The sequence below is a fragment of the Nomascus leucogenys genome, chromosome 9, assembly GCF_006542625.1.
Source record: "Nomascus leucogenys isolate Asia chromosome 9, Asia_NLE_v1, whole genome shotgun sequence".
NCBI lineage: Eukaryota > Metazoa > Chordata > Mammalia > Primates > Hylobatidae > Nomascus > Nomascus leucogenys.
In genome coordinates this window covers 94,346,354-94,360,303 of record NC_044389.1, presented here as the reverse complement: position 1 = coordinate 94,360,303, position 13,950 = coordinate 94,346,354, and the positions used below count along the sequence as shown (strand labels likewise).

The 13,950-nt window shown below is 40.0% G+C and overlaps 1 protein-coding gene across 1 annotated transcript in view; it reads right to left on the bottom strand.

Moving 5' to 3' along the window:
* Nucleotides 1-13,950, bottom strand: part of NEBL (nebulette) — a 443,477-nt gene that overhangs the window by 184,258 nt on the left and 245,269 nt on the right. Inside the window, exon 4 of the mRNA XM_012499561.2 lies at nucleotides 330-437. Within this exon, the coding sequence (XP_012355015.1) occupies nucleotides 330-437 (108 nt within the window). The remainder of the gene's footprint in view (nucleotides 1-329; nucleotides 438-13,950) is intronic.

Sequence of the window (13,950 nt, the reverse complement as noted above, 5' to 3'; positions counted from 1 at the left end):
TATTTTATATGCTTATCCACAGTCAAAACTTAACTTTCAAGTTTCTTATTTTAATTATAAAAGGCCTATTTTGGAAAAATTTGAAAGCTTGAGAATCATTCAAAATGGAATAAGGAGATCTTCTATTAGGTAACTAAGCACTGGGCCCTAGATAACTGTGATGGAACCAGAGGGCAGGGTTTACCAGATAAAATTGGCATAGTCTATGGGTGCACTGAGTACTGCTTGCACCCCACAGCAACACAAACACTTCCAAGTCACCCATCCTCCCTTTCTCATCCAGAAATGCACATCAGAGCCATCATGCTATTGAATAAACAGGCACCTACGTTACTGATTTGTTCCTGAGTCCTCTTCAGTCTCTGTAGCTCAGGAGTGTCCGTGACGATGCTGAAGCCCCTCCCTTTGCTTTCTTCAAAATCTCTTTTGTACTTGACCTAACAAGAAGGGGGAAAAGAAAAGTGAACAGAGGGATCACGAATCCCACTCAGGATAGGCTGGGCCAACGAAGCTGCTGGAATTGCAAACAATGGCTAAAAACACAGGTCTCGGCTGGAGGTGCAGTTAAGAGCCAGAAGGAAACAGCCAGGCTACCTGGTTTGTGTCCCAGAAACTCCACTTAATATTTGTGCGACTTTAAGCAAGTTCTTTAACCACTCTGTGCTCAGTGTTGTCATCTGTATGGCGGCAATAACAACAATGGCTATTTAACAGGTTGTAGGGATGGGATCGGACTACTTGATGCATGCACCTGGCTGATAGAAACAACTAAGTACTCCATAATAGCTATTATGATTATCACCATTAATACCATTACCACTGTGAAAGGAAAGAAAATGTGGAAAAAGAAAGCTAAATCTTCTTCTCTTCCTGTGCCCGCCTGTCAGTGAAAAAGCCTCATTTTGAGCCTGAACTGCCCAATGGAAGAAGGAGACGAAGAATTGACAGCTAGCCCTGTCCAAGAAGTTTTTATTCAACTTCAGAAGGCAAACATATGGATACAATTACACAATGCTGTATTGCCAAATGGCAAGTAGATAAATGCTTATGAAAATATTTATAAAATAGGCCACACCTAGAGATTAAAAAGCTGCTCACACATGCCCTTGGCATACTGCGTGCTGAAGTAGCGAAGACTTTTTTCAGTATTTACATATACTTCTTTTCTAATTACAACCCAATGGAGCTGAATTTTACTGTTTCCTCGGAGGACTGGAACAGCTAATGCTTCCTCTTACAGAACCCCATCTCCTGTTATTAGCATAATGACAATAACTGTCACACCAGTTAAAGATTCAGCTTGTTAATGACTGAGATGGTTACATCACTTTGACTGTTCTTTTTTTAAGCCTAAATATCAAGAAATATGGAAACATATTTTGATAACCCATAGAATCCCCATTTTACATTCAAAATTACAAGCTTCCAATTAACACTTAAATTGATCATTAAAATTAATTAAGTTAATTTAGGGTTGCCTATTCAATATGATTGTTAGTGTAGTGTAGTCTTCTGCAGAAGGTAGAAAAGTTCCCTTCATTAAACATGGAATGGCTGTTTCTGTTGAGTCATGTCTATATTTAAATACACAATTCTATCAAGCATTATTATCCTCAAGGATACTGCAAGATTTTCTTTTACCAGACAAGCTTGAAAGAAACACACACACACACACACACACACACACACGGAAATCTAGATACTGTCATCGCTTTTAGCTTAAGAATACCTAATTCTGCTCTCTGTACTTCGATTTGTAAAAGCACTAAACCCCTTACTTTATTCCCATAAGTAAAAGGTCAAATAAACTGCAATATTTTTCTTCCACATAAAAGCTGAGAGATTAGCCTTCTCACCCTCCATCTCCCAGCATGGGTAAAGATCCACATGCTGGCACATTCTCGGTGTTTTATGCCTAACTAAGCAGGCAAGCTATTTAGCTTTGCTGGTAGTAAGCACTGGAGCTCAGAGTAGTAAAATAATAAAAGTTAAAAGGATGACAAGGTTGGAATAGCAACAGGCATGAAGATATAGGAAGAAATGCCTGTGAGACAAGTTCTAGCATTCCTAACACCAGTCTTAGAGAAGGCACAATCACACATTATTTTTGTTAGGCGTTTGTATTTTTTAATAGCAATTTCCAAAGACAGAGGTGAAAAGAAAAACCAATAAATTCTAGAATCATAGGTATTTTTGGTTTTTTCTTTTTGTTTTGGTAGTGATGGGTTCTCACTATGTTACGTAGGATGGTCTTGAACTCCTGGCCTCAAGTGATCGTCCTACCTTAGCCTCCCAAACTGCTGGGATTGCAGACATCAGCCACCACCGCACCCAGCCTAGAATCACAGGTTTTGAGCTGACTACTGTTCAACAATCCTTTCTACATTCACAAGACACAAAAGAATCATCTGACTTTGGCTTGCCTGGTTGGGTGACTAACTTTGAGAAGTGTACAATCACCTCTATAAATGGCTTGCAGAGTGTTGCAGGATTCCTATTTCTTTTGAATGGTGTGAAACACAGCCAAGCCTCTTACCCTCTCAGCACCAGTTCAAGCACCAGCCCACCAGTATTTCTTTACTACACATAGGGAAACTCCGAGCCACTCGTCAGCTCTCTCTCTTCCACACTCCCGCCCACTTTCATCCTATTTACTTAGGTCTAATTTTAAATGTGGTATCAGATGGTTTGTCAGTCATGTGTAGTCTGATTCTGGGAGGCAAGTGGATATAAAAAGAGAACACAGGACAGACGGAAGTAGCAGGATGCTTCTCTCCAATCTCATGTGGCCCCTTTGCCCTCACATGACCTCATCCAGCCAAAGAGGACACCACATCCACAGACCCTGTGATAGATCTCAGGAGGGCCACATAATCTAGCAAGCATCCAAGAGCCTCGGCTCTGGGACTTTGGCAGGAACTCTTGGGAAAGAAGCTGTGTTGTTTATTTGTGCTGCTATAAAGGAATTCCTGAGACTGGGTAATTTACAAAGAAAAGAGGTTTATTTGGCTTGTGGTTCTGTAAGCTGTACAGGAAGCATGGTGCCAGCATCTGCTTCTGGTCAAGAAGCTTCCAATCATGATGGAAGGTGAAGGGGAGCCAGCATGTCACATGGCAAGACAGGGTGCAAGGGCAGGGGAATGTACCAGGCTCTTTAAACCAGCTCTCACGTGAACTCATTGTTGTGGGGAGGGCACCAAGCCATTCATGAGGGATCCACCCCCATGATCCAAACACCTCCCACTAGTCCATACCTTCAATGCTCAGGATCACATTTCAACATGAGATCTGAGGGGGACAAACCTCCAAACCATATCAGAGGTGCTCTGTTGCTATGGTCTGGCTAGTTTAATTGGCTGTAAAAGTAGAGTTGCTGACTACCATGTGGCCACAGTCCAATAATGAAGTCAACACAGAGGCAAGCAAAAGAGTGATTGACATAGAATCCTGACATCACCATTTGAGCACCTGAATTTAACTCTTCCAAAAGCCAGAAACACTAGGTTTGCCAGTTACATGAGCTAATCTCTTCCTTTTACAATCAAAAGTATTCTGATGAACATAACCAACCCCCATGTCCATGTGTGGTACACACGTATGACAAGGCTCCTAGTAAATACAAACATGTAAATTTCTCATTGACTTCTATGCCCTGATTCTTCCTATGCATGTTACAAGATGTAATAGTTTAGATAAACAGCAGATTCTATCAAGGAAAGAGCATTGCTTTCATGGACAATCCTTCGCTCATTCGGCAAATCTTTACTGGGCACCTACTATGTGCCAAGAGCTGTTCCAGGTATAGAAATGATGTGACAAAGAGAAGTCAGTGGTCCCTGCCCTCGTGGGGCTTATGTTAATTACAGCGCAAGAGATGAAAAAGACACAAGATCTATGTAGGTCATAAATGGTATGTTAGTGGGAAGCGCTAAGAGAGAAAAATAGCGAGACAAGGGGACGTGAAGTGTCAGGCAGTCTGCCCTTCTAGACAGGGTGGTCAGGTAAGTCCCCAGTGAGAAGGTGACATTTCAGTAAGGCCTCAAAGAGGGATGAAGAAAGCCACACAAAATTCTTCCAGGAGAGCTATGCAGGCAGAGGGAACAGACAGAGCAAAGCCCTAAAACCGTTTAGCAAGGTCAAGGAAGGCCACTGTGTCTGGAGCAATCTTAGTGGGGGGGGAAGAGGAAGAGGACTGCAGACAGTGGTCACACGGGGCTTTGCAGTCCCTGAGGATGTTGGCTTTTCTTCCCTGTGGGGCATGGGGCCCATGGAGGTTTGTATGCGGAACAGCAGCGTGCCCGGACTTGTGTTTTAAAAGGCTTTCTCTAGCTGCTGTCCTGCAAACTCCTTGGAAGTCTGCAGGACAGAAGCAAGAAGCCCAGGTAGGGGCAGGCAATGTCAGTCCCCTCCCCAAGTCAGCCACTGTCAGAGAACTGTCCCAGGACCACAGAAGAAAGTAAAAGTTTTTGAGCACAGCCTCAGGGTCCTGGCGTCCCCACAAGACCCCACCAGGCATGCTACACACTCTTGTCAGAATGGAGCAGGAAGGACAAAGAGGAGAGAGGACACAATTAAGTTACCAACCTGAGCTCAGAAAGAGAATGTGCCATACCACTGGCAAACACAGTGTTATCTCCCTACAGTCTTATCCCTTCAAGACTGAAGAGAGGCACTTTGAAAATGCATTCAAAGTCAAATGTGAGAAATTCACATAACAGACAATTTGCTTTGCCACATTTGCCTTCAGAGGTAACTTCAAAATGTCTTATTTCAAATATTGAATACTGTATATTATGGACATTCTATGTATGTCTATATGTGTTGACATTCTACGTGTCTGTGTGTATATGTTGCATGTATGCTCAGAAACATGATATGCATGTGTACATATATAACTTCCTGCAGCACAGATTAGAACACTAAAGCAAGAACCAAGAAACCTGAATTTAAACTCTGATTCTTTTCTGTGATCTTAATTTGCTCTATTTGTCTAACACTTCTGATCCTCACTTAGAAAATAAAACAAGAAAATATGCAATATGCTACACATTAAATGAATGTTTGCAAGGTTAAAATAAATAACATGTGAAAATACCAAGCAAGGATATGACCCTTCAGCAAATATTAGTTTCATTCTTTTCACTAAATTTTAAAAACGGCCTTTGCTCCTGAAGTATGTGCATTTCTGCCAAAGTGTGCGCCCTTAGTGATAGTTTGTGTTTGAAGTCATCAGCAATTAGCACCCCCCCCAAGTTCATGCAGGGTGACAGCCTGGACACCAGAGCAGTTCTGGACCAGCTTAAGGAAAAGGCTCACAGTGACTAAAAAGGAAAACTTCTGAAAAACAAAATAACGGGCAGAGTGGCAAATGGAATTATTTACTAACGCTGAGACAGAAGTTCTCTTCCCCAAATGCTGCAAACAGCACAATTATTATTATTATAAAACATCAGTAAATGGAGACAATGGAATCCACTAAAGAGAAAGGCCACTGTTAGGCAGAAAGCCATCGCGGATGAAGGAAGAAGGAAGCCAACTGGGACCAGAGACTGGTAAATTGTTGAATGACAAACTGAAAGGAGATTAAATAACACTTGGCAATGAATTCAAGGATGGGCACATCCTACAGCTCAGCAGCTCTACACCAGATCATGCTTCTCTCCAAAGAGAGAGCATCTGGAGACCTGGACCGACATGTTCTTAATAACATTGTTTCTATTTTCAAAGAAAAAAAAAAAGGAAACAACCTGAATCACCACCCACAGGAGAATGAATAAATCCAATGTAATATTATTTAAGAGTTAAAATAAGTGAATCATGGATCTATGTGGATGAATCTCAGAAACATTATGTTGAGGGGAGGAAAAAGCAAGAAACGCAGACACAGGGCTGGGCATGGTGGCCCACGCCTGTAATCCCAGCACTTTGGGAGGCCAGGGCAGGTGGATCACTTGAGGTCAGGAGTTTGAGACCAGCCTGGCCAACACGGCCAAACCCTAGCTCTACTAAAAATACAAAAATTAGCAGGGTGTGATGGTGCACACCTGTAGTCCTAGCTACTCGGGAGGCTGAGGCAGGAGAATCACTTGAACCTGGGAGGTGGAGGTTGCAGTGAGCTGATATCACACCACTGCACTCCAGCCTGGGTGACAGAGCGAGACTCCATCTCAAAAAAAAAAAAAAAAAAAAAGTGCATACTGGCGAATGTGTGGTGGGAGGGAGCTTGATAACACAACATTCAGGGGAGTGGTGACAAGATCTGCTCATGGAAAAACGTACAGGGAGCTTCCCTGTTATTAGTGATGTTCTAGTTCTTACACTGGATGGTGAATTCACATGTTATCTTTTTATTATCACCCTATAAAACTTGCATGTACACATTATATATAATCTTTTGTGTTGATCAACTATCTCACAATAAAAATATCTTCAAAGAAAGCAGGGACAGAGTTTTAAAAGTCCTGATGCAGAAACTGAGGAACCCAGAGGTTAGACAAAAAACATGAGTGGGAGAAGAGAAAATGAATATTATAACCAGGAATTCAGTTGATATTTTCAGTCAGCCAAAGACGGGTTTTCCATAAATGGCAGGTGAGCTAGTCAATGGGTATCCACCATTTGCAGAAAGTTAAATCAGCCACTCTGAGTTTCTTCATCTTAGTGAGGCTGTTTATATCAGCAAACACAGACTTGAAGCAAAAAGGTAGGAAAAATTGCATTGAGAGAGCGTAAAAGGGTGGTGTTAAAGGGATTCCAAACATGGATTAGGGCCAGGCACAGTGGTTCATGCCTGCAATTGCAGGACTTTGGGAGGCTGAGGCAGGAAGAGTGCTTGAGGCATGGAGTTTGAGACTAGCCTAGGCAACACAGCAAGGCCCCACCTCTTAAAAAAAAAAAAAAAATTAAAATCAGCCAGGTATGGTGGTACATACCTGTAGTCCCAACTACTAGGGAAGCTGAGACAGGAGGAATGCCTCAGCCCAGAAGTTCAAGGCCGCAGTGAGCTATGTTCACACTACTGCACTCAAGCCTGGGCAACAGAGCAAGACCCCATCTCGAAAATAATTAAATAAATATATAAATATGGAGGAGGGAGGAATCACGGAAGTTCAAGGGGATGCATCACATGTATCACAATAGACAAGAGCAGTGAGAACCATGCAGGGACGGAAGTATATACAGGAGGAGAACAGTATTTGCTTTAACGCAGCTTGTCAGAACATGTTTAACAGAAGCCTAAAATCTCAGGAGCATGTATTACTGATTCACGTTATTCTGCTCTTTATTTCATACATTTCTGATACAATGAAATCCATGACTAATTTCCTTACCTTTCATGACATGATAGATACTCCACATGTCTTTAAAGGGAGATGGTGAGGGTCGCAGTATTTTAAAACTACGTGCAAAATTCTTAATTTGATCTGCAAAATTTAGTGCTCAATTATGTATAGTTCTGGTATAGTTCATCATCATCTTGGATCTTTCCATAGATTTTAAGGTACTAGAAAATGTAGACCACATGCTTCTTTCTCTCTCACTGCATCTTGCCTGGTGCTAAGCATAGACTAAAAGCTTAATAACCATTTCATGATTGATTACTAGCTAGTGTTTAAGGTCTAAAATGCAGAAAATTGGTTAATCTCACAATGTTAGATGGGAATTAAATAATACAAAGGAAAATCTGATTAAGAATTTTTTTTAAGGTGAAGTTAATTTTAGCAAATGTTAAGTCAAAGAAATGAGCTCAAAAGTAAATTTGCTTTTTTATAAATTAATCTCATAATTTGTAAATCTATGGTTAATTAAATAAAATTAAAATTATAATTAACTTTTTAAACATAATTAAAAAGCATTAAAAATCATGTCCGTAGATTTCTAAGCTTTCAATTAAACTTCCACCGCATTCCCAGAGGCTCTTAGTGATATTTACTATTTTGTCAGTTTTCCATGTATATTCACAATCCAACTTTACCAGATTTGGGGTTCTTTTACTTAAAAAAAAAAATGAAATTTTTTTTTATTCTAAACAAAAATGCTAAATACATCAAAAAGGACTTTTTTTCTTTTTCTTTCTTTTTTTTTTTTTTTGAGACAGTCTCTCTCTGTCGCCCAGGTTGGAGTACAGTGGCACAATCTTGATTCACTGCAACCTCTGCCTCCCAGATTCAAGCAATTCTTGTGCCTCAGCCTCCTGAGTAGCTGGGATTACAGGCGTATACCACCACACTGAGCTAATTTTTGAATTTTCAGTAGAGACAAGGTTTTGCCATGTTGCCAGGCCGGTCTCAAACTCCTGACCTCAAGTGATCCGTCCACCTTGACTTCCCAAAATGCTGACATTCCAGGTGTGGGCCACCGTGCCTGGCCCCAAAAAGCATATTTCAATTTCTCAATCAGTTAAGATAATTAAAAATTACTCCTAAGACACTCAAGTGTAGCTTAGTGGTTAAAAACATAGCCTCAGAAATTATACAAACTTGTCTTGGGCCCTGACTCCACCATATTAGCTGTGTGACCTTAGGCAAGTTACTTAGTATCTCTGAGATTCAGTTTCCTCATATACAAAAGATGCATAATTTGAGTACAATATTGAGAGCACTTTTGTGAGAATTAAATGAGATAATACTAGTGCCTGACATCTAGTAAGTGGCTCCTGTGTTCCAAGCATAGTACTGAGTGCTTTACATATTGTGTGAGCAGAGCAAGAACGGGAAGCCCAGCGGATAAGCTGTAAGAAGTACTCAGCACTCCTTACTGTACACACATGTTGACTCACTCACTCATCGTAACTCAACAGCCTACTCCATGGCCAGGGACTGTGCCATCTGCATTTAGGAGCTCCTTCAGTCCTTTTTGGATCAAAAAAAGAATATAAATAGGCTGGGCACAGTGGCTCACATCTGTAATCCCAGCACTTTGGGAGGCCCAGGCAAGAGGATCACTTGAGCCCGGGAGTTCAAGACCAGCCTGGGCAACATAGCGAGACTTTGTCTCTGCCCCACCAAAAGAAAGAAAAAAAATTAGCTGGACATGGTGGCACGTGTGTGTGGTCCCAGCTACTCAGGAGGCTGAGGTGTGAGGCTTGCTTGAGCCTGTGAGGTGAAGGGTGCAGTGAGTTGTGATCACGCCACTACACTCCAGCCTGGGCAACAGAGCGAGACCTCATCTTAAAAAAAAAATTAATAGAATATAAATAAATAAAGGCAACAATAATTACAAGGTACATATATCATCTTCAGATTAATCTTAGCGGGTATGCACGTTAAGGTCCATTTTACAGATGAAGGAAGTTTGCGGAAGTCACGGAGCTGACAGAAGGCAGAAGTCTCTCTGACATCCACCTGCCCAGCATCTCCCCAGATGTTATGTTTCAATTCATCTGACAATGAAAAAAATGCCCAAGTGAAAAATATCAAAGTGAACACAAGTAAGACATAAACAACATTCTGTAAATAAGCAGAAGTGAAAGTGGAGCCAATTGAATATTTCTTAGTATAGGATGCCAAAAGATTTGCATAACCTAAAATTAGTTAATGTATTATCTGTAATGGATCCTGTAGCACCACAAGAGACAAATAATCACCCAAAGTGAAGTTTAACACAACCTACATTTCAACAAAAGTGTTTTCAGGTCTTTCTGTTGAAGTCAAAAATTGTTTAAATTTTCTTTTAGGAAAGATCAGATTAGCAGGGAAATACCATTGCCAAAATGGTAGCACTGGCAAAAATACTAATTTGAGGCAAAAAATTATCTCTATATTAATATAGAAAATTGAAGCCTAAAATATATACACATAATCCATATTTTCACTAAGAATTTCCCTAATAGCATTTAATAATTTGGACAGTTGATAAATTTTGCTTCTGACCACATGTTCTCTTAATCCTTTAGAGACAGTCTCATCTTTATATAATTACAATTTTAAAATATAAATAGCCTAGTTCACACATAGAATAGAATATTACTGAAGTTACTTTGAACCAGAAGGTACCACACAAGGTTAAAATAAGGAGAGAATAAGAAATCACAACAGGGAACGGTCCTGTGTACATATTCTGAATTATAAAGTATTAGGAACTAAGTAATTTCCAGCTAGAAAATAACTAATGAGGAAATAAGTCATTCAGAAAAGAAAAGCTACATCCTAACTAGCGTAAAGAAAAGAAACAGGATAAACTAAGAATCAAGCAAATATAAACAAAGTGAACTAACACGAAACAGTCATGAAAGTGAAAATAACCTGTCCTAAATCTCAAAGTCTTGTCACAGCTGATAAAAGTGACAGATTATTCCTCAATGTTTCTAGATATGCAGATTGATGTCATTAAAATTGTTCCTAACCTCCCTCCCATACCTGCAATGGCATTATTCATCAGGCAAATACCAACTGTTTTTCTATAACAAGACATACTTCTTCCACTCTACAAAACGGAAAAAAGAAGAAAAAAACCCTGTAAACAGCAAAAGAGAAAAAGAAATACAAATTTAAAAATCAATATAGGCCAGGCGCAGTGGCTTATGCCTGTAATCCCAGCACCTTGGGAGGCCAAGGTGGGCGGATCATGAGGTCAGGAGATCAAGACCATCCTGGCCAACATGGTGAAACCCTGTCTCTACTAAAAATACAAAAAAAAATTAGCTGGGCGTGGCGGTGCGTGCCTGTAGTCTCAGCTACTCAGGAGGCTGAGGCAGGAGAATTGCTTGAACCCGGGAGGCACAGGCTGCAGTGAGCCAAGATCACGCCACTGCACTCCAGCCTGGTGACAGAGCAAGACGTCTCAAAACATAAAATAAAAATTTTTTTTTAAATGTAAATGCATTATACTTAGTGTGTACAAAAACGGCACAAAGGGATGACAGACAGCATGGATCTCAACAAGTCATTTGAATCAAAGCATGTAAAAGATTATTTCCTTAATGCCGCATTTCATTTAAAATATAAATCTCCTAGAAATTTTTACAGGTCATTAAAAAAATCTATGTTACAACTAGAAATAGAGCACTAATTCACGTCTTCCATAAGAAAGAAACTATTAAAAATAAATATATTAGAAGCGTTGAAGAGTTACGTGAAGAATTATGGCTTCTTAGCTAACAGTAAGAGCTCCACATTAATTACAGTGTCCGTTGTAAGAAATACTGGAATGTTGCCTCCCTGCAATGTAGTAGCAACTATGATTTATTGAAGACCTATAAGGTATCAGACATTGTTCTAGGCACTTAAGAGACTATCCTGATTAATCTTCAAAAATCACTCTGTAAAAAAGATATTTTACCTTTTTCCTTTTTTTTTTTTTTTTTTTAAGAGACAGAGTATTGCTCTTTCACCCAGGATGGAGTGCAGTGGCATGATCATGGCTCATTGCAGCCTCCAATCTCCTAAGCTCAAGCAACCCTCCCAACTCAGCCCCCGGAGTAGCTAGGACTCTGGGCATGAGCAACCACGTCCAGCTAATTTTTTCTTTCAATTTTGTAGAGACAGGGTCACACTATATTTCTCCAGGCTGGTCTCAAATTCCGGGCCTCAAGTGATCCTCCTGCATCTGCCTCCCAGTGTGCTGGGATTATAGACATAAGCCACCGCTCCCAGTCTACCACTTTTTTACATATCAGAAATGTATCAGAAACCTATAATTTGATCTACCCAAATCCTCCCTCCTCCTAGTAATGGTCCTGAGCCTCTTTCTCTTCATGTAGACTTTGTCAAGAGGTGCCATTTTTAAATGTAACCTCCTTTAATCACCACGGATTGGCCTCACTTGGCCTAAGCCAGTCCAAGTCAAGATGTCTGATTTAGGAACTAGAACCCAAAGTCTGGAGTGAATCTTTCTCCCTAGTGACTAAAACTCTAAGACATCGAACTTTAGAACTATCAACAGCCATGTTTGCCATCACAGATGTGGAGGAACAGATGCAGTTCATCTGCCAAAAAGAGTCCTGGTCTGATGGCATTTGAATCCTGACCTCCCGCTGTTCTTGAAGCCCAAGCAGGCACACTTCCGCCCTTGGATTTTGTACCCCAATATCCTCGAAATTCTCATTTTGTTTAATGAGCGTTGGGTACTTTTATCACTTGTGACCAAAAATTCTAACTAATATGAGAAACTGAGGCTTAGTGGTTTAGTGGTTACAACCCAGGACTACCATTGCCATCTGTGAATAGCAGAGTCGGGATTCAAACCCAGATCTGCTGTCCCCAAAGTCTTTGCTCTTCCCACCCTATCATGCTATAAAATGGCAATTCAAATATTTCATAAACTTCAAAGACCATAGCTTAGTTTTTTCTTTTTTTTTTTTCTTTTAGACAGGGTCTCACTCCATTGCCCAGACTGGAATGCAGTGGTGCAGTCTTGGCTCACTGCAGCCTCAACCTCTTAGGCTCAAGCAATCCTCCCATCTCAGCCTTTCGAGTCTTGGGACTACAGGCATGCACCACCACACCCAGCTAATTTTTGTATTTTGTGTAAAGATGGGTTTTTCCCATGTTGCTTCTCGAACTCCTGAGGTGGGCAAGTAATCTGTCCACCTCAACCTCACAAAGTGCCGGAACTATAAGCATAAGCCATTGCACCCAGCCTTGAAATATAATTTAAATAAAAATATATCATTATTTTTTAAAAGACTAGATTCTAAACAACAATGTAAACAAGATCTTAGTTTTTAAATTGTTCTTACGTGTTACATACATTAGCCAATATCAGACCTTTAATGGTTACACACACTACCAATTAGATGCTCAGTAGGCGTCCATCAAATGAGTAAATAAGATAACTACTTAAAATGACATGTAAAATAACTGCAGTCTTAAAGCACCAACTTAGAAAAGTGTGTAGGTTAATTCACTAGTCTGACTTTTAAAAATTAACGCGAATTTTCAACAGGAAAAAAATGGATACTAAATAATTCAAGAAAATCCCAAACTTTGTTAACATTATAATTAGAAGAACTATTGCATGAGTTTGTGCTTCAGTTAATCTATTATCTTGACTGTATTTCTATGAAGTTTCAAGTTTCATGATTCAATATAATTTCATGGTGTTACAGGTACAATTACATTTGTCCTTTGCTGACTCCAAATGGTCCCCCGGGCCTGAAGACACATATGGGCTCCAGGCAAGTCCAGTTCTGGGTCAGTTTCCCAAAATGACATAGGACCTTTCTTTTTCCTCTACAATAAATACCTCAAGAGCCCATCATATTGTTTTCTTTGTAATGTGGATATAAAGAACTGGATTTTATAATTACAAAGAGAAAGAATTAAAAATAAGATCTTAAAAGTACTAGAAGTGGAAAGGGGGGCCAGTTTGAGGTTGACATGGATAAGTGTTTCTACTTCTCTTAAGAATCCTAATTTTGGAATGTCACTCTGCCTGGGCCCATGAATGGTTCACTCCTGCATTTCATAGTTCATGAGAGTACAGCTATTTGAGAAACAGCAATAAGTTGGCATTGCCAATGAGCCAGGTGGTTCCACTATTTGGAAACCATCTGGTCCGAGTTTTCTCTTTGTCAGCACCATCAATATATCAGTAGCAAGAGCTATTATAGGGATTGTGTATGTTTCATTTCTTTAAATAAACTCAAACAAAACTACCCCGAATATAAATTTTTTATTTCTTTGAATTGTTCTTTCAGAGTATAATGAAACCCATGTCAAGATGAGTTACACTTGAATACCTACAGTCATTACATAACTTTACAAAACAAGGTGGCAAAAGACTGGAAGCCTGCCTCCAACTCCAGCATCTCTTGGTCATGTTAACCATTCATGAGGTAACTACTGCCCAACCTAGCACTGGCAAAATGAGGAATTTTCTGCTGAGGTAGCTGCCAAAGGAAATATATGTGTCCACATAGACATATATGTGGGCTGTAAAGAGATTTAGATAGAGGTGTTATTTAATCAGTTAAGAAAAACAAAAAGAAGGGGCTCTGAGAAACAAACC